The following is a 27,712-nucleotide window of genomic DNA, read 5'->3' on the forward strand; positions in this document are numbered from 1 at the left end:
GTTGGGATTCTGCTGCTAAGACAATGTTATCTGAATATAGGTCAGCATTTATGTTATGTACAGACACAGGGAAGGAAGTCCATTCCAGTACTTCCCTTTTACTGCATTTCTATTACAGTGCAATTTAGAACAGCTTTTGGAATGCTGTTCCTCAGTAATCAGGCGACGGAAAAGTCCAGCCTCATCCTCACACTTCTCCCTGATGGCTGAGTGCCCATCTTCAGCCTGTCTTTTGCATACATATTTTTAGATAAAAAATGAAATGTAGGTATAAAGGGTTTATGTTTTTTGGCTCTCTGCCTACAGAGTTCACAAAGGTCTTGCTTTGTCATTTTCACAAAGAGAGATTCTTGTTCTTATATTTCCTAGAAATCCTTTGCCAACATTTAGTGAATGTCACAGTTTTGGTTTGATTTTTTTTGCTTTGTTTTTCATTGATGTGTTAAAGACCAGTGGTCTGGTCACAGAAGAGGTTTAAGTTTTCACAGTTTGCTCTCCACATCCTCCCATTCTTGGCTACTCCCAACAGCAGCCCACTTGGGAATACTCTGTCTTGAAAACACTGTGGTTGTGGTGATGGTGTTGAAGGCTTTTCTATCATAAAGATGAAAGAAATAGTTTGCTTGTGCTGGCCTATACTGTTGTGTTGTGCAGTCCATTGAATTGCTTCTGTTGCTAGATGCTTCCACCTTTAAACTGTTGTTCTCTTTCTGCAAGTTTCTGCACACTTTCTACTCCTTGGAGTAGAACTGTTCCATGTGGTGGCTGGATTTAAGGGTTCTTGTGTTCGTATGGTCCTCTTTTTCCACAGTCTGCAGAGCTAGAGAGGACAGTAATGTAGTTAATGCTCTGCTTCCAGCAGCCCCAAATGTGCCATGCTAACCCTCTTACATTTCAACAATTTCAGTCAACCCAGATAGTAGGTTTGGGCTGAGAAAACCCTGCATGCCAAAATTACTACAGGCTTTTCTTCATCTTAATTTCGGTTCCGTTTCTTAGGATTCTTCTGTTGTTGAACAGTAGTCAAACCTCACGCCAGTCATTTCTTTTAAGAGGCTCTGTGGTGGAGTACTGGGGAAAAACCCGATGCACTAACTAGTGTTAGACAGGTGTTGCCTGTAACATAATATAGGCGTATATTTAGGGAAGGAAAACAAACAAAAGAACAGACAAACAACCAGAGCTCTTCATCATTCCCTGTTTGATGTGACCACAGTGTAATGTTGTCAGTGCTGCTCGCAACTCTTCCTTACAGAGTCGCAGGTTTTCATGAGCCTTCGGGTAAAGTCTTGGTTCATAAAGATAGGCCCCAAAGAAAATGCTGCAAAGATGTTTCTCAGCCTGAAGCACGGAAGTCCTTTCTCTGGGTCCCTCGCTCTGTTCGCCTGGAGGTAGCAGCTGCTCTCAGTGCAGCTTTTCTCTTTATTCCGTAAGCTGGCTGCAGGATTTCAGCTTGCGGTAAGCTGCGGGCAGTCCCCTGACCTGGTTTCTGCCAGCCAGCCGTATGCTCCCAGAGCCTCCTCCACCCCAACAGGCGTCTGGGGATGACTCTTGCCCACTTCAGCCCTCCATTTGCTCCACTTGCTGCTCCACTTCAGCCCTCTATTGCTTTCAGCTCGGTCTTGGGTTCACTGCACTCCTCTGGGGCTGGCAACCCCCTTCAGTGCCTTGGGCCTGCTGAAGAGCTCAGAGCATTAGGAAGGGCAGGGCAGGACACCAAGTGGCACGAGAGCTTGTGTGGTGGTTCATCCTGAAAGAAAGAATAGGACACATGAAAGTTGCCAGCACTCTTTTCTTTGTTCATTCTTCTTTTAAGTATAGCTTTGTCACTTAAAGGATGGGCAGGGAAAGGAAATAGTGGGTGTAGAAAATGAAAGCGTGATTGCATGGTCTGGTCTTGTATGGTTTTTTAGGAAAAGTTCAAAAAGCTCTGTAAACATGAGAAAATTCGTGGAAATAAAATACTTGCTTTACCCAAGTTATATTTGTATTTCCCAGATCACATCTTCAGGTTTGCTATCATCTCTTTATTCACGCTTGAATTTTACGTCTGTAGAAAAAGGAGAAGCTCTACTGTTGTGTTTTTTTTGCCTGTAAATTAAAAATTGAAAGCCATTTATCAGGCTGTGCAATGTGAAAGTCACATTCTAATACAAACATCAAACTTGGGGTGTTTTTTTTTCATGTGGAATGTTACAAGTATGAGAGAAGAAAACTAGAAGAAATGTCTTGTTTCTGATTAAATCCACTACTGATATGCTCTGTGATCCGTGGAATGCAGCAGTGGGGGAAGGAGAATAGCAAGATAAGGGTTTCAGAGAATGATTTCATCTTCGAGCTCTTCCTGCATCACTAGCTTAATGTGGCTCCTGGAGGCCATATAGACAAGACGTATGTAAAAATGGACTAGAATGTTTAGGAAGAGGGACTCATCTTTCATGTTAGTTGTCTCAGATTACCTGATATGTGACTTAAACTAATCTGTCCAAACAAATAACTTCCTTCCTCTAGGATGAGGGACGCTATTTTTGACCCTGTGTGTGTTCGGTGCATTTTCAGTGTATTCTACTGGGAAAAAACCTTCCATAGTTAAATAGTCTGAGTTTCTAATAGCTTCTTGAGTAGATGGCATATGGACTTAGCCTTAATCATGTATTTGCTTAATTAAGGTAACTATAATTTGTAACAGTTGAGGCAAGAAGTACTTTTTTTTTTTTTCTTTTTCCCTCCTGTGTCTTGAGGCTTAGCTTGGTTGTCATTCTGTGGTAACAGGGATCATGAAGGGAAAAAAATAATGTTCCCATTGTAGGTTATATGTGAATTAGCTTAAAAAAGTGATCTAGGAAACAGTAAGTTGTCAGAATGCAAGTGAAGATATCCTAGAAGAGATGGCATTAAGTACATTGGGGAAGATTGGGAAGCTGTCTTTCTGATGATGACTGGTCTGCATCTCAAGTATCCAAAGTAGCAGGTTTTCCAAATTTCTTCAGGTACTCAGTGTACCTCAGGACAACTGTCTCCATTCTGGTGGTGGTAGCAGTTTGGCTTGAAAAGATCTAGGTATTCTGATAATGAGCAGAGTTTATTTCAGCACCTAAATATGCACTGTTACGCTGAAGGAGATTACTGTTTTGCACTTGTAATCAACCTACAGTGTGGCACCTACCAAGCCTTTCTTTCCTGGCATCACCTGTTTATTCTGTGCAGTTAAGAGACTTGGTTGCTGACTTGAACACAGTGCTCTTCAGCTGCAAGATACCAGTTTCCTTTTCTCTAAGGCTTTAGTTGTTTTCTATTTTTCCCCCCCTTTCTGACTCATTAACTTCAAAGTTCAAGGCACATGGATGTATTTCTTCTTGACCCAGGATCTTCTGCAGGAATCCATCTATGCCCCGTAGGACCTCTGCAGACCATCTGCCTGGCATTCAGGTGAAGTTCTCTACTTCTTTGTCCTTTGTGGACCATTTCTCACAGGGCTGCATTCTGTTGCCTGCTTCCATGAACTTCAGTGTTGCATGTGCCCCAGGCATAACATTTTTTCCTGAGTGCAGTGCAGCCTTACCTGCAGTATTCCTCTAACAGGTTGGCTGTCCTTTGCTGCTTTTCTTGTGCTGTCAAACAGTGAGCAACTTGGGAGTTGATGTTTTAGGTATTAGGATTGAGCTCAAGGTTGGTTGTATGGGGATATAGTACCATTTAGGTGAGGAATATTTTTTTTATTGTAGCTTTTTGCATGAGGATGAAAATAAAGAGAAATGTCTTGATCTTTATTTAATGACACAGCACACAAGGATACTTTGGTAAGTGATAACAAGGTACGTCTTTCTATAGCCATTAACATATCACTTGCCTTTTTTTCTATTCCATAGTGTCACATCAGAGATGAGTAAAATAATCTTATATGGTAGAGCTGTATATTTATCTTGAGTGTTTAACTGAGCCCTGAGCTCCATTCTCAGGTGGTGTGGGAGAAAAAAAAAACACATTTGGTTTCAATTTTGCTGTTGTCACATTGCTGTAGAATTCAGTGCTCTCATAGTTGAAGTCTTCTACGGATAAACTAACTAAAACAAGAATACAAGCACTAGCATAGTTTTTAATGAGCTTTTGAAATGTAAAGAGTACTATATATATTCCATAAATTATTTTGCTTCAATTTAACCGTCGTGGTACGTACCTTCCTGAGTGGCCATGTTATTCCTCTGCAGTTTGCTGCAATAGAAGTGGATGAAGCCTGAGTGATATTTCTCACTCAGCCTTTCTTTAAATGTGGTTTCCCTAAAGCGTTAATGATTTTACTATGTTTTCATTACCCATTTTAAAAAAATTCAAACTGTATCATAATTAGATCTTATCTCTTTATCAGAACTTAAAACAAGTGTGTGTTTCATCTACATGGCTTTGCACATTCCTAGTGCTACATTCATTCAGTTTTGCAGAGAAAACATAGATGTGTACAGATTCAGTTTTTTTAAACTAGGTCCAGCTAGAGATCAAAAGCATTATACTAATTTTGCTCATCACAAAGGGAAAGGTTGTCTATCTGTGGCTGTCTCCAGAAGGTTGCTGTGCAGTTGACTTGAGCTGCAATTTGGTGACTGGTAGAAACACCCAACTTTCCCAGGCCAGTCCTGCTCAATGAACAAAGCTGGGAGGCAGGGAGTTTATCTTTGGCAAGCTTTAAGTTGCGCCTTTTCACAGAGTGACCGTGTGAAGACCCAGCACAGTAAGATGTTGGTACCCAGCTACAAGACTGGGGAAAGTAAGAACAGGAGTCTTTGACGTCCCTGCAACCCAGTTTTTTCACTTGAAACCTCTGGCTTAGTGACACTCCATACCAGAACTAAAGACAGAAAGTTTAAAAAATAAATACAATATCAGAGAGCAAGAGCTAAGAAAATACCTTTCTCTTTCTTCTTCATCATGAGGATACACATCATGAGCTCCATACACCACTGCAATATGTAGCCAAGCTAAAAATACATGTGAGCAAGAGGTAAATAACTGGCTCTGTGGATGATAAGGAGTTGGTTATTGTTATTGTCCATAATCATACAGTGATTATTAATGATTGATATCTGGACAACTTAACCAATATGTAGGTTTTAGGCTGTGTATACACAGGCATATTCATTTTTTTCCTTCTTCCTTTTTTTGGCTTACCTATTTCACAGTATAAAGATTTTTTTAAACACAGGTTATACTTCAGATATTGTAGAGTACATGTTTATGACTTGCTGATTATTTCTCCCAGCGCCTTTTATAAAATCTGATGGGGGAAACCCTGCTTTTAGTTATTTTACAACTCTGTTGACAGTTTGCACTATACCAGCTATGATATGATTGGATTGGTGCCAGTTTGGGAAGTTCTGAGTGGAAACTTGTAGCCTTCTGTTTATGAAAGCTTGGATTCCTCTATGTTGTACTCATACATACTTGTCTTCCATGGGCAGAAGGATTTTCTGTGATTGATTAAAAAAAAATCACAGCTTTGAAAGATGGTATCACTGATGGATAAAATACTGGAAGTCAAAGGAAAAAATCAGGGATCTTGGGAGAAGATGAGTTCTGATATCAGTAGGGGACTTTTAGCCATGTCTGTAGCACACATAGCATTATGTTCCCTGTTCCCTTAATTTCCCTCCCGTCATTTGCTGATAAATCCATCCCTAGATGCTAGAAAGAAAAATGACCTTTCTAAACTGAAAGAGAGAATGTGCATTTCTTCAGTGATGGACAATTTACCCTAACACCTCTGTCCTTATGTTTTATTTCTTTCTCAAAATCCATTTTATCTATTCAGTAATATGCTGCATGTTAACGTTTTCCAACATGAAGAACTGAAGGAAAGCACTAGGGATTTTCTCTCTCCTGTTTTTCAGAGGGGATGAAACTAAACACTACATTGGTTATGAAACCAACCTCTTAGTGTAACGTGCTATGATTTAACTGTCATCATGTTTATTATGTAAGTTGACTGTTTTTATTGGACAGCACATATGTATAAACACAGAAAGCTGTACACACAATCCCATGCACATTTCCTCAGGAAGATTCCTGTGCCTCAAGCTTAGAGAGCAAACCAGTTTTTCATTTCTCAAGAGCCACTTCCCAAGTTTGCAGTCATCAAAGCATCTAGTGGCGTTACAGTGAGTGTGGGCAGTAGTTGTGTGGTCTCAGTCTCGTTTGGAGCGCGCAGGTATCCTCATCATAACAACCACTGCAGTATTTGCTTCCAAACCTAATCTAGAACTGAGCAAATCAATTTGATTTTTTGACAGTCAGAAAGAAAGGCATTATGGAAGTTGTGCAATTAAAAAGACAAAGGCTGTAATGTTCACATTCTTTTATGTGCACTTCAGTATGTGGAAAGACATCTCAAAGCGTTCAGTACTCAGGTAAAAGTAAATTCCATTCAACGTGTGATATTTCTTATGAAAAACTGTGCTCTTTACTCTCCTCTTCCTCTCCCGTGGAAATTTAAGTAGGGAGTGAGGTTTCAAGTAAAATTTAGCAAATGGGAAATCCATGCTTGGTACTTGGTGAGGAATTAAAGGCTCCTCGCTTTTCTTTTCATTCTCAGAAAAACTGTCCTAAGCCTGTAGTGGCTCTTTAGAAAAAGGAGTAATTGTGTTTCCAGAATGATGTCTCCCAAGCAAATATTACATTTATCTTTTTTTTGTTAACCGCTTCTGTTGTTTCTGGATAATTTTTGCTTTTGTTTCTGTTGCTGTTCCAAGAAATGGTTCTTGTTCGGTGTTTTTTCATCTGTAAAGAATTAGAGAAGCGCACAGAAAGGTGACCTGGAAGCCTGGATCTCCGTGGTGGGGTTTGTTACAGGCATCTGCACAGGGACAACAGCCGTGCGCGTGTGCGCGAGTGCGCGCGTGTGTTTTGAAATGAGGGGGAAAGCAGAGGTTTGCTCATTTGTTTGCCTATTGTGAAGCTGTCCTGCACCTTTCTCCTCCTTTGTGGCAGGGTGAAGGCTGCTGAATGGCGGCCTTGTGCCGTTTGTTGGTTTTAAACCTCGCCACTAATCCACAGGAACCTGCTGGTGCGCGCAGCAGGAGAGCTGTGTGACAAGTGGCGGTCTGGGCGGAGGGCATGCGGGGGGTCACAGGGGATAATCATCATTCAGCCATCAGCCTTTGTCACCCCTAAGCCTAATTGTTACCCTCTGCTGGTAACCACATTGAAGTGCTGGCCTTTTAAGTGCTTCTTGATTTGGCTTGGCACAGGCTTGCGGATCGGATCTCTCGTTGTTGGGTTTACATCCGACCAGCTTTGCTGGGTTTTGTTTTATGAGCCTCGCTGAGTTTTCTGCATCCCTTGAAGTAACTCAGGAGAGCTCAAAGCAATGGAAGGAGCTGAATGGAAGCAGTGTGGCTGTTAACAAATGTCTCTGTCAGCAGCGGGGCTCAGAATGAGACGGAACGCTTTCCTGCTCTTCAAGGCGACTGGTCTGTGCAGGCTGTGTGCGAGCAATGACTTGTGTGGATGCGGACACCTGACTGCAAGAGCAGCCTCTGCAAGCAGCAGCAGTGTGATCGCATGGTGCAGGTGGGGGTGGCACAGAGAAAGCTCCTTGTCCCTTCCTGTTCTCCCCTGCCTGGCCTCTTGTGGGCGTCAATAGAAGCATTAGATGCAAGGGGATGACTGGAGCAAATTAACCTCCAGTGTGCTTGGGAAGGGGAAAAGAGAATCGAAAAACTTAGAAACAACAAAGAGAAACCTTTAAGGTGTGATATCTTTTTCTAGCAGTCAAGAACTGGTTTTTCAGCTTTCCCTGCCAGTTACCCATGCTGAAGGAGGTACTGTGCTTTCAGTTGTTTTCCTTGCTCAGTTAGTGTAGAAGCTGCCAATGTGAAATATAGCAGCTACAATGAAGCCTGAATCTAGGGCTTTGTAATAGGCAACTATCTTGCATGTCAAGTAAGTTTGTGCTGTGGGATATGGGGTGGGAGAGGGTTTTTTGGCCCCCACTGGCCCCTTTGCAGCAAGGCTGGTGCCAGACCATTACCTAAGACTGCTTGGGCTTGCACTGGGAGGAAGATCCCTCAGTTGCTGGTACAGGCTTTGGAGCGGCTTTCAATTAAATATTTCCTTCTAAGCCATTGGATGCAACACATCTCCAGCAGATGTGATCTTTACCACCACTTGATAGGCAGCTTTTGAAAGCCATCTCAGTCATAGTGTTGGTAAATCCAGGATTGTTACAGGCATCTGATGACACAGCAGGGTTACAACTTTATTTGCAGTCTAGTCCTTCTACCTGGCTCAGTATTTCATCAGAAGGCTTGGTAACTCATCTAAGAGTAGGATGAAAGTTTTGACTACTTTGTGCTCATGCCTCTTTTGCAGTATAGCGGGTCATTGGTTGAGAAGGTTTGTTGTTTTTTTGGCATGTGTTAGTCTGCCTACCAGTGGTCTGATTCCATGCCACCTGTAGGCACATCTGTCTGCCACTCTATCAGTTTTCTTCAAAAACTGTGTTAGTTATACTGGTACCTGTGGATATTTTCCAAGGAGATTTAACTACCAAAAACTTGGTGTTTATTTTTTGATTTTTTCATTGCAGCATTATATTTTCACCCTTATGTGAAGTTAATTTAATTGTAATTACTGAATCAAGTTAATAATTCTTTTACAACTATTTTTGCAGGACATGTCTCAGGAAGGCTATGGAACCAGATCTCAACCCCCTATGGCCCCAGGAAAGCCTAACCATGAAGACTTGAACCTAATCCAGCAAGAACGACCATCGAGCTTACCAGTAAGAAATTAATGTTTTTCTTTGAGTTCAGTATTTTTAAATTATAAACAAGGTTGTTCACAAGCTGATGAGAACCTGTATATGAGTGGTGGACTTAGCTTAGGGGTTGTACTGATTCAAAATGTCACTATCCACATCCATGTTTTGTATTTGTGCACATTTATATCTGCACAGAGGAAATAGATCAATATTTCTTTTGGGCTTTAGGAATTCTGTACTTGCACGAAACAATCTGATGAGGAAGAGGCTTTTTTCTGTGCAGTTTTCCAAGGATTTCAGTATATTTTGATTTAGAATGCTGACACCATGAGTTATTTGTTCCAAACCTTAAGCATAAATAATGAGTTTGACATGTTAATTCTGCAGTGGTCTACTACCACAGACAGAAGTGTAGTAGTGGGTATGGTAGTGATACTTGGGCAAGGTTGATTGTTTGGTTGGGAGATTATTGTGGAATAACCTTTCTTTGTTTTCTGAGCTCTCTGCATTCTGCTGTGGGGGAAAACAGCACACATTAATACACTTTACAGAGATACTGCAGCTACTTGTGTTATTGAAGGTCTTATTTTACTGTAATTGCCAAAGTGCTCTGGCTCTGTATTCTGTTGCTGGTTTGGAGATTTTCTTGTTTGTTGTTAGAACAACAGCCTGAATTTCAACCAACAAGAAGACATTGCATTCAGCTTAAAAGGTGGAAACTGTTTATATGCTCTGTGACATTTAGCTTGGAATAATGTACTGCAAACCTACAGAATGTTTTCGCAGGTTTACTGGGTATTAATTTCCAGTTAGCAGAGAGATTCTTCTGAAGAGTTTACCTATCAAAACACCAAATGTATGTGTGAAGTCTGGCAGTTTGTTGTGTATTTTTCCTCTGACACATGGCGCTATTGTCAGTTCTTAAAAGTAGGGTAATAAACATCTTCACAGCATTTAAAGTTATATCTTAGGCACCCAGGAGAGTACATACGCCACAAATTCTTTACATGATGTTTGAGACATGCCTGCTTCAGGAGAACTATGAAAACCGGTGTGAGAAGAGCTATCTGTTTACTTTGAACCAGTGTTAATTTGACAGGAAAACTTTTTTTAAGAAGACCAGTTTCTCTGAACTCGTCTCAAAAATGAGTGCTGGCAATTACTTTAAAAATAGGAGGCAACTGCTATTTAAACTCTTTAGGCAGCAGCTATTTAAAAAAAAAAAAACAAAAAACAATTAAATTAAAATGAACTTCTTACCTCAATTTTTCATGAACAGTGTTTATTAGGATAGATAGAACTAGTTATTTATTAAATAATGTTCTAATTTGCCAGCAATTTTTCTTAAACAATCGTCCTACTTTTAATCCATGCTCTGTCCTACCTCTGTCACCACAGTATCTAAGCAGACTGTTGGGTATTATCTGTGTCCCTAAGTGTTCGGTATATTTAGTAGCTCATTATTATTCTAGGTATGAGTAAGCTGGTGGTATTAACAATGAATGTTAACCATTGTGGCAATGTAGCTTATACTGTAGTTTTGTTGTAAATGCTGTTGTTCAGAGCCTTCGCTTCTGGAAAGCTTACATACCGAACACCCCAACCTCCATTTGGATAGGGAGGAGAATGTGAGGCAGTATAGTTTGCCAAATTGAAGACCATCTGGAACCTTTCATATATTGTGACATTGTCTTTGTGGTACTGTGAGCAAACTCACCTACTTCCAAAGGAAATGCCTTAGAATTGAGGAATGGCCCATGCATTCGAAGTACAGTGAGCGTGATGAAGACCTGAATGCTTAGTACTGGGGGTAAGGACAGCTTGACCATTTAAACAATTTTTTCCCCTTGAGCAAGAGGCCTGCATTCAATTTTCAGCTGGTTATGAAATTCAGTGATCACTATTTCTCATTTAGTATTCCTAGTTATAGTGTCATTTTGGGATGCTAAATGTGGCTTCCTAAGCTTGTTTTCAAGATAATGCTGTTCTCGAGGGTAGTCAGTAAGTCTTTGTATATTAAAGCTTGAAATGAGAGCAGTGGTGTTACGCTTTTAATAAAATTTGGGTATGTTTTGTTTCATGGTATTCTGATATTTATACAGTTTGCCCGTTATCTTTTTATTTCTTAAGGGCATTGTGTAAAATCACAGCAGCTACATAGCAAGCTTATACGAATCTCTAAAAACAACAAAAGAGATGTAATACTAAATGCTGAATGGTGTTCTCTGATGTGGCTTTGAAAAAAAGAGTTTCCCTTTGATGGATTTGAAGAGGAGCTGGCCACTTTTTGCAGCACTGAATGCTGACTTGTGTCATCCTTTTAGAGAGTTTTTTCAGCAGGTTTGTGTCACAGTAAGCACAGCTAAACAGCTCAATGGTTGTTCCGTTTCCTTCACACGTTGTATATAAAAGTCCTGGCATGAATGTTCCCATAAAGTTCAAAGCAGACAAATTTGTAATGTGGGTTGGTAACAAATGGCTACAAACAAAATATGGCTTTATTAGCTACTTCTAATGGCCTGTCAGATTCTATACAATGCTTCCTTTCCTTCTCCTAAATGCTCTGATATCTGAAGGGTTTGACCCGGAGGTCTTTTACCATGTGGAGTCACCGAGAGCCCAAATGAAAAGTTGCATAGAATAGTGCTCTGAGCACTTTTGTTGGGGTCACAATTAGAAGGAAATCTCAAGCTTTTGAGAAAACATGGGAGTTGGGTACTCTGTGAAGGAAAGGAAGTAATAAACAGAAACTGTTCCCTATTAGAGTGGAAGAATAAAGGGGGAGAAGCCTGAATGCAATTGTCTGGAGAACAGCTTCTACAGAATATATTTACTGAGGTTTAAGGGATAATACAAAATACACACTTCTGCTGTTGTGGGAAAGATAGAGCAGACTTGCAGGAAAAATCTTCTGAACAATGTATCTGCAAGTTTGCTCTCGCAAGAAAGGAGCTTATGTCAGCACTGGTTGTGTGTGTGTGCCTGCAAAGACAAATACTTTGTTTTGCCATAATGAGTAATTTGGTCCATGTTCATGTTGGATTGTGGTGGTAGAATGAAGAAGACATGGATGAATTTAGTTTTTACTGGTATCACTACGAAAGTCATTTCAGATAGATGTTGGGGTTTTTTAGTTTGTTCTGTTTTAATATAGTCCTTTTTTTTCTTTCTTTCTTTCTTTCTTTGCTCAGTGCTAGTTGTGCTTGTTGTTTGATGTGTGAGGTCAAATGGCCTACCCAAGGTTGCCGAGTTTCTGAAACCAGTGTTTCTGCTGATTTCTTCTGGTTGCTGCCTATAGGTGAGGTCCTGCAGCTGCTTGGCTTTGCTGTAAGTTAGTTTGGTTGCAGCCCTGCCATGTGCCCACAGCGTGCCATCTGCGCCTTCTCACATCCTCCGCTGTCAGCGCTGTGACTCAGGGAGCCGACCTAGCTAAGAAATAATTCTTTTTATTTCTGGGTTAGTTTGGGGCTGAATCACTGCGTAATTGCTCATGTGATACTGAAGGCAGAAAGTTGTATCTGAAGTGGAGGGAACTGGTGCCTTGGTAGATCGCTCACACTTGGAGCGCTTACACATTAATTCTACGTCGTCACTTTTTCACTGCGTCTTCACATGGAGGCACAAGAATTTTCATGTGAAGCAAAACAATAGCTGGCACAGAGGTAGAACACTCTTTGTATCACGTGCAGTACTATGACTTGTCAAGTTTCACTCTAGCTGGCTCTGGTTTGGTGTATGAGCTTCAAAGTAAGGTGGGCCTCAAATAGTACGTACTGTTGTTTGAAACCTTTTAAGATGTGTTGTTTCGTTATGCTTGGCACTGTGGGAAGCGGTACTTCAGCAATTCCTACCCAACTTCATTAGCCACTTCACAGTTGTGTTTCACATCATTTTTAGAGAGCCTTTGTAGGATGTATGGAGTGCTGGATGTTCATTCTTCTGTGCGGCATGCTTTTCTCATTGTAGATTTCAGAAGGCCTCTGTTGAGAACTAGTGATGAGCTATAAATACAAGACTAGATATACTTGGCTCATGGATCAACATCATTTTGGATGTATCTTAATAGTTGCTGGCTGTGAGGAAAAGCATGGAATGGTTTGACAATTCACATTCCTTGTGTAACTTCTAGAATACAGAGTAGCTTGGAAAATCATCTCCAGCCAGGGGAGTTCTCCCTGAACAAGTGTTGTTTATGGTTGAAGTCTTAAGCCAGGAAAAGAATTCCCAGCATAGTTTGAGAAACTGTAGCTGACAGTTAGGAAATACCTCCTCTTTTCCTGGGACAAGGGACTCTGGTGACATTCATGAAAAGCTTAGCTCAGAATCCTTGATGGTTGAGGATGTGGGCACAACCACAGTGTAAATATTAATGAGGACTGTAACCCTTTCGGTAAGGAAAAATGAGTATTAAAGGAGAGATGGTGCAGCAGCCCTCTCATTTTATAGACAGTGTTGGATTGTTTGCAGATAAGCAAATTAGAAAATTCAAACTGAAGTGGTGTTGTAAAATTCAGGATGTTGTTTCCAGTTTAAGAAAAAAGGAGGTTTGTGTGGACATGGAAACCTGTAAATGAATTCCTGGTAATTCTTGGGAGGTAAAAGCAGTGGGCAGTTCATAGATGTATGTGTAAGTTCTGTCCTGTGGTTACTTGTTTCTGTGCATGTCTCCATCTGCAAATAACTGGGAGTAGGTTAAATATGAACAAAAAGGAAATGTAAGTAATACTTGTGAATTAAATTTTCCATTGTTTTTCCATCAAGTAGAGTAAGACTAGTATGCCTCTTTCCCACTTACTTTTCTTCTTCTGCCGTGTTGTAAAATAACTGAATGATCTTGTTTTCCTTTGTTTGGGTCAAGAAATTTTAGCTGAAAATTGTTACTCTCTGAAAGAAGATTATTGACTCAACAAGCCTTCAATTTTCAGTGAATAACACTCCCACCCTCTAGCTTCAGGAACATGTGGTGCATGCATTCTATTTTAAAGTACAGACTGTAATTTAAGACTGAGGCAGTTTGATGCCCCACTGAACTTTGTTTAAGCCTGGAATAAAAGGAAAAAAGCTTCAAGTTGCAAAGAAGTGACTAAGCTTTCTCAAATGCTTTTCTTAGCCATTATGCATAGAGTTGGAAAAAGTTGCTGTTCTCTCCAAGTCATTTTAATTCTGGATCAAGTGCAGTTGCTAGCTTGTTTCTTTTTTTGTCTTGTCATTCCATGTAATAAACCTGTAGTGCAAATAAGTTTCATGCAACTCATATGTATAGAGGTATTGAGTGTATGTATTTCTGAGGTGCAAAGCATTGGTTGGTACTTGTGTTCATACAGATTCTGTATCTAACAATCTGTTTATGGCCCGGAGTGGGTCTGCATAGTGAGACAGATCCTTTATGAGCCACTGAAGCTCCTCTGAAATAATATCCCTTCTGTGATATCATTGGAGGAATGACTTTACATGTAATGTTGTGGTATTGAAGATCCTGGCCCACTCAACATACATGTATTTTTACATTTGATTTCAGTGGGGCCAAGTTTTCACATAGGTGATCAGATGGATTCCCTGAGAAAGTCAACTTTTACATTCACTTTGGAGCAAAAGTGTGATTAAAGTAGTGCCATGCTGCCCTGAGCACGTGCTGTGTGTGTAGGGATGAACTGATGCAGTGAATCAAAGTTGTTGATTCTTGAATTGACTATCTTGCTATTAAAATTAAGCTTTGTAATGTGAAAAGAAAGTCCTGTTGTTAATCACTTGTGTTTTGAGCTTTACAGAATTGCTTGGTTTTCCTTGCTGGAATGATGATATTTATATTAAAAATGGTGTTGAGGCTGCTACTGATGTATTAAAACTGATTTTATTAGATACTGTTAAAAAAGAAAAAAAAAAGATGCTTGGTTATTCCATAAAGTTTTCCATTTTCAAAATACTTCAGAGTGTATTTAGTATACTTGTAATAACAAAATCACTCATTTAGGATCTAGAAAAATTTAGAAATGTGAAAAGAAATACTTAGCTTGACCTCTATGTGAAATTTACTTGGGAAACCTGATAAGAGATTATAGATCCCAGTAGTGGATAACGTTGCAAAAACTTGTGTTTAAATAGGCCAATATTGTCTTGGGTGGAATATTAAGGTCTTAGTAGTTTTTTCCTGCAGTGTCTTTTGAAGCCATTAGCAATTGCCTCAATGTACTTTGCAGCTCCAAATGCCAGAACAGTATTGGTGTTGACTTGAGAACTGAAGAAACAAGGTTGAATTTGGGTGGTTGAAGCATTTTTCCCCTCTAGCTGTTGCCCCTCTGGAGGCTGCTGTCCCCTCAGAAGGGGCAACCAACTGTGCTTGAAGGGGCACTAGCTGTCCTTGTAGTCTGCCTCCACTTCCAAGTCAGCACTTTTAGGTTATGCATTTGAGAAACTAATTCTAAACTGGTTCAGACTTTTGAATTCCTGGAGGGTGGTTGTTTTTGTTTTTTTTTTGGATTTGGGGAATATTTTATTTTTATTTTTTTGAACATTTTGCGCACCATGTGTAGATACATACAGCATTTTAAAAGGCGCATAAACCTCAAAATGGGTTTGGCTGTTTGTAAAGTTTGAGTTGATAGCATACTATAAATTGCAAAATGTGATATATTCACTGGTCCATATCTTTGTTCATATCTGTTGGAACCTTGGGGTCCTTTGTGTCCTTTGGCACACAAAATAAGACAAAAGACTGTTTGTTGTTTAGTCGGATACCATTTCAGGAAGTACTTGAGACACTGTAAATGTTTTTTCTTTACTTTATTTTTACCTGAAGTATTCCTGTAAGATAGGATATATTTTTTTCCCAGAATGGCTCCTTTACACGGGTACACCAGCCATCCTGAAAGGTGACCTTGGCTTCATAATCTTGACTAAACACAGCACCTCCCTACAGCCAGCAACATCTGAAGCCTAGCAGTAGATCCCTTCTTTTTTCTTCTAGCGTCCATTCCTGCTTGCTTGGGAATGTGCTGGCTTCTGGTGCTATTAATACAACTTTCCTTTTTTAAAAGAAAAAACAAAACAAAACAAAAAACCAACCAAACAAGACCATGATTAGTCTTTATTAGAAACTGGCTTCTAGTGGTCCTGTTGCTGTGTAAGCAGATGTCCATGCGGTCACTGCTCACAGCATTAAGCTTAGGCCAGGTTTCACAATGCTTTGTCTGATTGTTTATGGTCCATCCGTTATTGCTGGGGATTCTGCACCATCGTAGCACAAGTGCTAAGCGTCTGTTGTGTGTTGCTTGTTTTGTAGTGCTATGCTGGAATCCCAGTGAAGTCAGGCCTGTAGTGTGGGAGGCTATTCTGGTTTTCCTTTCTTGAAGTTTGAAACAGTTTCAAAAATTTCTCTCAGATATTAGATTGCAAGAAAACATCTTCTGTAATGCTTAATTCTCTGAAACCTTCCTTCCCTGGCTGGAGCTGTGTGTTAGATTCACTGTGAAGTCTTCCCTTGAAGAAGACAAATCATGATGGCTTTTGTAGAATTTGTGCATATGAAAAGTGCTTCTGATGTGTGTTTGCTACGTGTAAATAAGCTACTGCTATCAATTTACCTTGAACATATATAGACAGATAAAAATACCGAGTGAAGGCCTTTTTCTTCATTTGTCTTTGTTAACGCTGTAACTCATTGCATTGGTTTTCCTGAACGCCATGCAAATCAATATGTGCCATTTCCTCCATAATGCCAAATACGGTTCCAGTCTCACAGGACTTGGTACAAGAGGGTCTTGTTTGAATTGGCAATGTAATTTCAGGGGGTGAAGCATCGTAGAGGGTTGAAATCAAGATAGAAAAGCTGGTAACATCAGGAAAAGGCTACTTGCAGAGCCCCAGTGTTTAGGCTTTTGATCTCTTTCCTTCCAGGCAAACAATTGCAGCTGACCCTCTTAATCATCTCGACCTATGAAATGAGACCTACTGTGCTAAATTAGAACTAGGGCCTGAATTTTGAGGCACGTTTGAAGAACTGCATTAGTATAGGAAAATATGTCATTCTGGATCATTTATTTCACATCTTAGTTAAGTGGCATGAATTTATAAATGAACATGCTATTTTTTTTCCCCTCGACAGAGAAATTCACTTCATAGTGCGTCTTCCACCATGTTATTTAAGCTAACATTTGGGGAAGTAATATAAAGATAAGCAAACATGAGAGTATAAGTTTATGTGTTTGCTTGTAGTAATACTTTATGCATCCGTAAGCTTTAGTACGGTTTGCTGAATGCACAGTTGTGGACCTAGTTAGGAGAACAAAGCTTGTTTCATGTCATAGCACTGGAAAGGGGGAGCTTGCATTTACATTTATAGTATCATAGATGACAAATTTTGCCAACGCACGTTGCACTACAAGTAATGAAAGAAGTTTAAAACATTCTTGCTGTTATTTAACTGCAAATAGACTCTGGCCAGCACTAGTTTTCAGGAAATAAAGGAATTGCAAACATAGATTTACTTGTAAAATCACAGTAACTTCACAAGATTATATAGGTAAACGGTGTATGGATTACGTGCAGACAGTAGCCTTATTCAACTAATTCATTATGATATGGAAGGTAGCTTAATTCCAAATGTTACCCTTCCATTTTGACTTTTATAATTAACTGAAAGCCTTACCAGTTTTTCATAGAGTACTGCAGTGGAGACAGAAGAAAAACTCCAGATCTCTCTTTCCCTTGTTTAATTTACAGACTGTGTCAGGATTTTAATAATAGTGCTTAATGAAAACTTCATAAAAGCTTTTTTTTTCCCTCATCCTCTTTGTTTATTGTATCATTAGATGCCTACATGAAAGCAGGGAAAAAAAAGGAAAGTTGTTCAGTGCAATTTTCAGCACAGTTCTTCAAGATTTATTGAAACAGGGCTATAAAATTTTAGGATCTGTGTTTTGGTTTTTTTTTAATAACGTCTCATAGTTGTTGCTTCATTTGGATCGTCTTATAGTCCATTTTTCCTCTGTCCTCACTCTTCCTTTGTTTTGTTTGTGCTTTTAAAGAAGGTTTAGGAAGGCTGCATACACACCATACTGTTGTTTTTAAATGACTGCTGATTCTTCCAGCATGGCTCGTTAGACATTTTGTCTTGCTGAAAATCACAGTAACAGCCTTTTTGTTCCTTTTCTGAGGTATGACAAAGTAGAGAATATTTTTGGCTCTAAGTCTTCCTCTGCCTCTGGCCAGAGGGCTCTTTAGTGCTCTGTCAGCAGCTTGGAGTGCAAGTGGCCATTTGGGCTGCCATGGAGCGATCTTCCTCAGCTGCAAAGAGGCAGAGGTCGCATACCAGATCCCATGAAAGGCACTTCTTACATGCACTTTAGCTCTTCTGTTTTTACTGGTTAGTTTACAGAAGAACCTGTCACAAAAACAAAACAAACAAAACAAAAACCCAATAAGTGCCTGCTTTTTAAAGCCTATTTTCACAGCAGTACAGGCCAGACTGAAGTAAATCCTGCAGAACCTTTACCTTATTTTTGCCAGAAAAACGACGAACTTTCACCTCTTGTATAATAATGTTGATTGCTTGACCTCCATTTCCATGGAGATGTGGTCAGAGGGCTGCAGTCAGCTAGCCACGCAGAGTGAGCGCTGTCTTCTGTCACTTACAGTCTGCAGTGACACTATGGGTTTGAAGAGTAATTAAGAGCACCTATAGACTGACACTTTTTTTTTCTCACCACCCACATCCATGTAAAGTGTAATTTGGAAACAAAACACCATCAGCTATATGTTCAAGTTTAAAAAAAAAAAAAACAAACAAAAACAAACAGAATCCCAACCCTGTTTATATTTAGTCTTTTAAAAGAATTGTTTTCCTAGCAGTCTAAGACATTTTGCGTACCTTTTGTGTGCATCTGAATGTCTCACTGGCTCTAGATTCCAGCATACTCTGGTATAGACGCCATGGGCTCAGTTTTGTCAAAAGCTGGATTTTTGTAGCCCACAACCCACATACACTTGTGATCAACCAAGAGCAGATCAGGCTGCTGCTGCCCCTCCAAACTCAGTTGGGTACTTGCTTAGTCTCGAGCACTGGACTCAGCTCAAGCATGTGTGTGTGACAGCCTTAAAGGGGTAGGTGGCAAAAGCTAACAGCAAGCGCTGCCTTGGATTGTGCCTTAGCTGGGAAGAGTTGCGTGGTTCAACCACGCAGTGTGCTGTGCTCCAGTGGCAAAAAGGAGCAGGTGTGCTCCTTATGGTGCTGTTAGGGATGTGGATGACCGAACAGGGCCCTGTCAGAGGGAATCTGCCTTTCTGGTGAGGGCAGGAACGTCAGGGTGGTGGAGAAGGACGCGAAGGGGCTGATTCCTGCACTCCCTGGTTGAGATGAGCAGCAGCGGTTCCAAGGGAAGCAGGCCAAGGGACGAGAGCTGCACCACCCGATGGAGGGCAGGCAAGGCGGGCTGGCAGCAGCCATAACCAAGCTGGTGGCTGCCAGGCAGCATGCCCTCCTGCTGCTGGGTTGCAGGGCCACTCCACACGTTGATTTCTAAGTATGTAGTGATGTCGTGCTTGGTAAGAGCGTGTTGATGAGGCAAGAGTGCATGAGCTGAGGCAATCTCTCTCTATTACTGTTTGTCTTTACTGCTGGGATCTGCACAGCGGCAAAATCTGAAGGCCAGCTTCCTCGTTCCCTGCGACAGTTTTCTCCTAATCAGTATTGCTCTTTGAATCTGGAACAAAAAAGTGAAGACTACTTTCCCTCTCCTTTGCTGACTCGCCGCTAGCCCGCAGGACGGCGGAACTGCCCCGAGAGCCGTCCGTGTATTTTTGTCGCTGGGGCCGCCCGGGCAGGTCCCCTTACCGCTCCCTCTGGCTGCTGGCAGGCTGACATTACAGCCGTGCCTTTGAAGTCGGGCTCACTGTTAGCGTCGCCATGACGACGGGGCGGGTAATGGCCTCCGCTGAGCCGGGCTGGTATGTAGCGCCCGGCAGCAGCGCGGCTCGGGGGCCGCGGGGCCGACACCGGGCGGGCAGCGCTCCGGGCCGCGCTGCTGCGAGGTGTCGCGGATTGATAGCCACGGCGTGTTTCGTTCGAACTGCGGGGATAAAGCGCCATTCCATTAAACGAGGAGCTCCCCCCCTCCTCCCCCCTTTGGTTTATGCATTATTAACACAAGCTTTCCTGTTTTGCTTGTAACATTTTATAGGCTTTTTCAAACGTGTAGTCAGATTTGCTGTTGCTCTTTTATTTTTGGGGATTAACCCTTTCTCTGCTCGATCTTCAAAAAACTTGGAGGGAAACCTTGAGCACTTCCCACAGCTCCCATTTAAAATTTTAAGAACTGAAATTTTTCAAGGCTTTCTTTTTTCTTCTTTTTAACTGTTGTTTGTTTGTTTGGTTGTTTTTTCTTCAAGAATTCGTGTTTTTGAAGCATTCTAGAATGCAGCACAGCTTGCTGTGGTGCCATCATGTCACTGAAGCAAATACCAAAGTCAGCACGTGAGCTGTGGTACAGCTGCAAAGGTTTTGAGTCAAGGACGCTTTCTGGGATCGTGTTTTAATGTGCATGCCCATTTTATCTTCTCCTCTCAGTGGTGTTGTCCCATTCTCTGCATACATGGAGTTTTGTTAGCAGCCTTAAAACAAGATGCACCTCCAGGACAAATAAATCTGGAACAATCCTGAGGATACAGAGTTTACCTTCCTCTTTAATGCAGAGCTGGTGAAGTACATCTAGATAGGTAGAAATATTATTATAAACACAAGCTGTGGGCTTTGTTTTGCTTTTCCAGAACTGTAAAATATAGCTTTCATTTTAGCTTCTAGTAGGAGGCATATATCCAAGTGCCGTCAAGTGCTGTGTCTGCAGTTGTCCCTGCAGACACAGTCTCTGTATAAAAACTTAAAGGCTAATAAGTAAACACAGCACTGATAATTCCCCCTAACGCCCTTGGTTTCAGGTTTTGGAGTTGCGGATTTGTTGTTCTGAGAGGTACTTACGAATATCTAAGGACCTTACGTTGTTCCTCTGAATCTAGCACGAATCCTGCTTGCTCAAGCACTTCCAAGCACTTCTCAGGAAAAGGAAGTCCTCAGTTTTTGTCCCTTTTCAATGATATTTTGTAGTGATTGTGGTGTAAACAATACTTCCACCTTCAATGCTCACTGTCTCAAAGAACGGCGTTGGTTGCCGCATTTGTTCCCATTCGGCTGTGTGAAGCCAGCAGGCATCTTCAGTAAATGCCGGCTGGAAAAACTCAAGCAAAATACATTTCCTAGCTAAGGGGAGCAGTGGGGGAGATAAAGGATGGATGGTCGCCTGCAACCAGCACAAAGCCTGTCCCCACTCTTGGCCTATAGCAGCTGTGGGCTGTGTTGTGGCGCAGCTTGGAGTTAATGTTATGTAGTGTTGAAGAATGTGGCGATGACATGTTTTCAAAAGCTTTTCTTTTATATACCTGGGTTTGTTTTGTTTTTAAAAAAAGTCTTTTAAATCCACTCCATGTGGTTATTGTACAACTGCATATGTTAAGTAGGCTGGACTAGATTTGTACTCTCATTTCCAGGTATTGTGGAGATAAATTTCATCCTTTGAGTTACATTCCCCTTGAATGTGTGAATTTTAGGAAAATTGGAGAAAACAGTTTACATTCCATTAAGAAGAAATTACTAATTGCTTATAAAACAGGTGTATCTTTATCTGCACAGGGCTTTTCAAAGTTGCTGCTTAATCTTTTTTCTATTTTAATCACTAAACAAACATGTCTCAGCAGTTGCCGCATGTGAAACCAAAACCTAGACGTGGACAAAAAGCAAACACACTACACTCATTTTCATCAGCATCTCCTATCTCCTAGAGCATTTATTTTTTCATCTCCTTGTAAATTGATTTTTCACATGCTTGTGACTGATATTTGAACCGTGTGTTTGTAGTAACTGCTAGGTCCTGGTCTCCCAACATGCATATATTATGGAAGTGACCTGGCGAATCCACAGTTAAGGCTGCGTAGAGATTTCACTTACAGCAATGTTTAAATCCCTTAATTAAACATTAAGACTCGCACAAATTCTCAAACATGGACTGTTTCAATAAAGAGGATAAACTTTAATTATTTAGGTACTCGATGTTCTTCTTAGTGCTGTATTTGCAGAATTCAGAACAACTTAAAATTATTCTTGCCTCAGATTTTTCCAGAATTCCTAGTATTTTCATTTTCTTTGTTCTCTTAACTGTTTTGGCTAAGACTCTGATTGATACAAGTTTTCATATCTTTGCTGACTTCATGGAACTGTAACAGTTTACCTAAAATTACTTGAATAAAACTGGATTGTTTTTAATTATAGTAATTCATAGTACAGAAGAATGTGTAGAAGATATGAGAACAGCATATTGGTTATTTGTAACCGATACTAGTCTTTGAGACCTAGTGATTTGGAGTCAAAAGAACAGACTGGGGAGCCTATTTAAAAGAGAAATACCACATGGAGTCAAGATCCAGACTTGTACTTAAAATAATTATTTCTAAATCAGCCAACAAACAACTATAGTAGTACCAATCTGGTGTATGCTTCCCTCTGCTTTCCTCTATCTATTTATTCCTTGATGTCCCAGTTCAAACTTCATTGAAATCAGCCTTTTCCTTGAGTTCTGGATTAGGCCCATTAATTCTTATGTTCATGCTGCCCAGTTCTTACCTTGCTCCTCTGCATTAACATCTGTTCTGGGCTTTTTTCTTTGGGCAGGGTCTGTAAACCTGGTTTCCTGCTGCACGTGTTATACCTGTAGTGACCAGCAAGTGCAGCTCCCATTTGTTCTTAACACTTGAGCCTTCTGGCTGAGCTATAATCGCACTCCTCAGCGCAGGTGGAAGTCCTGCTGCAAACAGTATATTTTCAAACCATTCATAAATGAAGAATTCCTTTAGAAACCAGTATTACCTATATAAGTAGTGTCTGTATTCAGACTCCTTAGCCTCCAGCAATTTTTCTAACTAGCTGGAAGTACAGACAAAATGGAGAGGAAAAAACTGTCCTCATTAGCTTGCAGTCTGTGGGAAGTTTTTTTGTTTAAGTCTTTTAGGCCAAGATGTCTGTTTTCCCATCATTTTTAGCTCACTGCCACTGTGGTCACACATGCTTATTAGTTCAGGTCTCCTGTCCATTAAAACACTGCAGCTAGTACTTATTTTTTGAACAAATTCTTGCCCTCTTACCAGCAGCAAATATCGTCTGCAAAAATACTTACTTGAGAAAAAATTGTTTCAGAGAGTATGCTAGTTCTTGAATTTTGGAAAATGCAAGTGCTGTATTGTGAGATTTCTCACCAATAGCATAAAAAATTCAAAATTATGGAGTGACTTGAGGAATTGCTTATTACTTCAGGCACTAGATGAAGAGTGAAATTCACTGGAAGTGCTTGTTGTCTTCAGCATATGAGTAGATTCTCAAGTTCCTCCAGAGTAGGGATTGAAGTGTTGGAAGTGAAGAGGGCCGCGCGTTGCAAGGTTTGTGTAGAAAGGCAAGTGAAAGAAGGTGCTGGGCCTGAAATGTTCCTGCTTTTAACTGACTATTCTATGTGTGGGTAGCCTGAAACAAAGTATGTAGAAGGATATATGAGGGCACCTACAACTGAAATAATGTGGATAGTTTTAATTTTCATGGGTTAGAATTTTTGGCACTGTTTCCATATCAGCTCCGTTAGCCTGTGCACGTTCTTCTCATCGTTTTGTGGTAGGGGATGTTTAAAAACTGGATCCAAGCACAGTGTATGCTTTGTGAGAGCAAGGGGTTAAAGAGACGTAATTGTGCATTCTTCAGGAAGTGCTCTGCAGTCAGCAATACAGCAAGGATTTTATAGAAGCTTTAAAAAAAATAAAAAGAAAAGAGATGACGGAGGGAGAATGTGGAGAGAAGGTCAGATCCAAGGATTCTCCTAGGGTTTTCTCATGTTTGCTCTTCCTTTGCGCCTCATTATGCTCTCTCCTGGTAGAAGCAGAAGAAAGCATTATGGCCTGTTGGTTCCTCCTACTGATAATGTACATTTGATCTTTTTGCTTTGTGATACTGGTGGAGGTGAATTTATGGATTTAGTTTTTGAAGGAGTTCTGAGCCATCCTGGTGCCTGCCATGATCCTTTGTATATTCCTCAGCTCTTTTTTATTGTAAGAAGAGCATTGCAGTCCTGTGAACACCAAATTATTTCTTGGCTGTGATTTCCCCATTTTTAGAGGATTTGAATTTTCAGCAAATCTATCTACTGGAAACAGTTTGTTTTGCACTCTTTGGGGGTGATTCAGCTGGGTGAATGGAAGTTCTTGCAGTCAGTATTTCACACTGACCTGACTAGTGAAGGTAAGCTTTCATTACTGATGACTAAGCCTTTGAGGTACGTGGTTAAGACTTTTTTTTCCCTACAGCCCACAATCCTGCTGTTATTCTTCCAGGTGGAATAGGAGGTTGTGGGTTGCTCTGGAATGGTTGAAGCAGCAAAGCTGCACAGCACTCAGAGCAGACAGGACAGGGTGCTTGGGACGTGGGCTGCCTCGCACTCTGTCCTGGGAGCCAGCCCGAGCTCTGGCATGCTGAGTCACTCAGTGCACCAGATCCTTCCTTAATATTGAAATGACTTGATTTGCAGTTGGATTTCAACATAGCAGGAAGGCCTTTCTGTGTGATATTTGTGTGTTTGGTTAAACGGTTGTCTGACAGACTTTCCTTTTTTTCTTCTTTTCCTTTTTTTTTTTCCTGCTTTTACTTAATGCATTTTTTCCTTTGTGTACTACTTTTCCCATTTAATTTTATGGGGAGAACTGCAAGCAGTTAAATGAACAGGATTTCTTGCTTCATCCTTCCCTGAGAAAAAAGAAAAACGTAGCAATCCCTTCCTCCCCCCCCCCCCCCCCCCCAACAGTTGCTCTTCCGGGTTAAGGAGCCGTAGACTTGCCATTGACCTTACTGGGATGGGCCCTCCTTGGGTCCTCCTTAGTGAGGCCAGGGAGAGTTTGTAAGGGTGTGGAGTGCCTGGCAGTGAGAGCTGCTAGGTTAAGTTAGTTGCAAGGATCTTCTGCAACCTAGCATTAGCAGTCGACCCTTAATGACAAAGGAAACTTTTCTTCCCACCCTTGTTAAATGCTGGTTTGAAGCCATCGATTTCTTTCCCCTAGAAAAATAAAAGTTAACTCTCATCTCATGCTTTTCCTCTCCTGTGTCTTTATCATTTTAACACTTCAAAATTCTGAAAAGATTGCTGTGAGGAGGAAGGATAGCCTGATAAGTGTATTTTCTAAAGCTTTTGGTCTTTCAAGGCTTCTCTTACGGTAAGGTTGAACCGTGCCTACATCTTGGATTGAGACGACAGGGGAGTAGTGTGTAATACTTTCTGTTTCCGATAGCTCTTTGTTGATCTAAGAGGGAGCACTTAGAGAGTGGTAGGTCATTTATGTGATTATGAAGAGCACTTGGTTCTCTCTTATTCAAGATGGAAAAATAATAGTTTTCGAATAAGAGGTCGCTGTCAAGATGACATTGAATGTGACTTCCCTTCCCTCTTCATTCCCTCCCCCATTAAAAGAAAAGCAGTGCTGAGTAGTGCTGAGGGTAGCGCCCTGATTTTTCTAACTCTTTGTGACTTTTTGCTTTTCTTATGTTCTTTTTTTTTTCATTTTATTCCTTACCATTTCCTCTATTTGTACTTTTTGGTGCCTGGATATTTATGGGATCTAGAAATATACAAATAAATGTAACGCATGTAAGATTTTATGTGTTGTTATAAGTCCTGTTTTTCCACATGCGGAATTAAGCAGTGAATGTGTGATGTGGTATCTGCTCGGGTGACAGATGTCCATTCCTGAATGATGCTGTGCTCCCTTTGTGCTTTATTTATGGAGTAATTTGCTTCTAAAATAATCTCTTAATCTTTTCCAAACTACATTTCTGTATATGCTCTTTTTACATATGCCATCATTTAGGATAACAGGCTGAAAACTGAAATTACTTCTAAATGCTTCATTTCTAAAGCTAATAATAGTGATATAACATTGTCATTTTGGTTTGATGTGTCCTTTCAGAAGTAGGTTAAGTGTGTAGTTTGGTTTTGCTTTGGTGTTTTTTGTGCATTTGTTTGCTCTAGCACTGCCATAATGAAATTGTATTTTAATTTCACTCAGTTACCAAATGAAAAGACAACGCTAATTTGTCTCTTTTTCATGTTAGTTTTGCTTTTATACCTCAGAAAAGAAGCTGTAACCCCAAATTAGGATGAAATTGCTCAGAGTACAGAACAAAATAGATATTTTATGAAACTGATTAACAGTTACTCAAGGGTTCATTTACTTAAGCAGGTGTTGAACATCTGTAAATGTTCCATTTCAACACAGATTTCCTTTTAGTAAAATTCATGAAACATGGTTTAAGCTTGGAGGAGGGCTTTGCATGAAAGACCTTTTTACTTTCTCTTATTTGCAGCCTAAAATCAGTCTGCATACAGTGTGTTGAGATGTTTATCTGTTGACACAACAAAAAGAACTCAGCTGTATTTTTGAAATTCTGTGATTTGGAAAACCGAAACAGTTTTAGAACCAATCTGGTGAAAGACAACACTGGGTGCTTCCTTATGTTTTCTTGCTGAACGAATACTTTTGCATAGCATATTTTTGAACAAATGCAGGCATTAGAAATGAAACACAATTTGAATTTCTGATCAAGACGTGTCAGTTAAATGAGAAGTGTTGAGAACATCAGTCAAAAACCAAAAAATGGCAGGAAATTGTGTGAAAGCCTGAAGAAGAAGAGTGGTGCCATTGGTGCTGGGTTCAGATGGTTGGTATTGAGCTACGGGCACCGAACAGGCTGCAGCACATCACTTCTTTCTGGACTGCTGGCTATGCTGTGGAGGCTGAAATGAACCATCTTGTTTGCAGTATTTCTGGAAATCTGTTTGGCTCCTTGAAGACCTTCCCTCCCAAAAGCTGGCCTTGCCCTGTCACTGGCGGCTGGATCTGTTTGATTTGTGTCGGTGTTGGAGTGCAGCTGGATGAACCTCTCACTTGTATCAGAGCAGGCTTTTGAAGAGGCTCTCTCAGTTGAGCCCTGCTACCAGGTGTCAATCCGTCTAAGCCAGCGGCCCGGTGCACACCCAGTTCCTTCTGGATGAAACGAAACTACAAGAACGTGCCCTGGAGTCTTCCTAGCTTGCTATGGGTGCTCGGTCTCTGGACCTGTGCCAGGGCTCTGGGATGGCGTGAGTAGCAGCCACCTCCGTGGCCAGCGTGGCACGGCCTTCCCTCTGCACCAGAGGTGCCGACAGGCTGCCGCTCAGCATTGCACCTCGCGTCTGGATCCAAGTCCTTTGAAGTCTTTGAGTGACTTGCATTGACTTTAATAGGTTTTGTGGCAGGCCCTAATGATTTGGTTGTGATCTGAAAAGGGATGTGTGGAGGCTTTCATAGAATGAGAAAATGTTACTTCTAAAGAGCCAGGTTCAAACAGGCTGATCGGTTCTCGAGTGGAAGTGAGCTCCTTCCTGTCTCCTGGAATCCTTTTGTCCCTTTCAAAAAAGCGTCAGAAAATTAGTACTCATTTCGCAAGTAAGGTCCAGGGTTGGAATTAGTGGAGGAGGTTTAAGTCATGGGTTGAACAGCGCTGACAAGCAGTGGAGGGATTTGCACAGTACAGCTGTGTGCAGCTCTCAGAATTGTGCGCTAAGCCCCTCGATCTCGTGAGCGGTCGCTTTGTTGGCGGTTTTGAAGTAAAAAAGGCAGGAGAGAGGAAGGAAATAACCGTGCTGAACGTTCATTTGCACTGATGCTGCTCTAAGTGATGCCATAGGACTAAACATCGTGACTAATTAAAAATCACAAGTTTGTCTTTAGAGGAAAGGATGAAGCGGAAGACGTTTCTCTGTCCTACCAACACTGTAACAAGAATACCACTTCTTTCTATTCCCTGCATCTCGCAGATTCATCCGTTAATTCTTTTCAAGAAAAGTTTCTCAA

General features: G+C 40.9%; 1 protein-coding gene across 1 annotated transcript in view; it reads left to right on the forward strand.

Moving 5' to 3' along the window:
* ARID1B (AT-rich interaction domain 1B) overlaps positions 1-27,712 on the forward strand; it is a gene marked incomplete at both ends in the record, with an annotated part of 315,911 nt that overhangs the window by 85,819 nt on the left and 202,380 nt on the right. The window contains one exon of the mRNA XM_079550855.1: positions 8,663-8,773. Within this exon, the coding sequence (XP_079406981.1) occupies positions 8,663-8,773 (111 nt within the window). The remainder of the gene's footprint in view (positions 1-8,662; positions 8,774-27,712) is intronic.

This window comes from Tetrao urogallus (assembly GCF_951394365.1).
Source record: "Tetrao urogallus genome assembly, chromosome: 2".
Lineage (NCBI taxonomy): Eukaryota > Metazoa > Chordata > Aves > Galliformes > Phasianidae > Tetrao > Tetrao urogallus.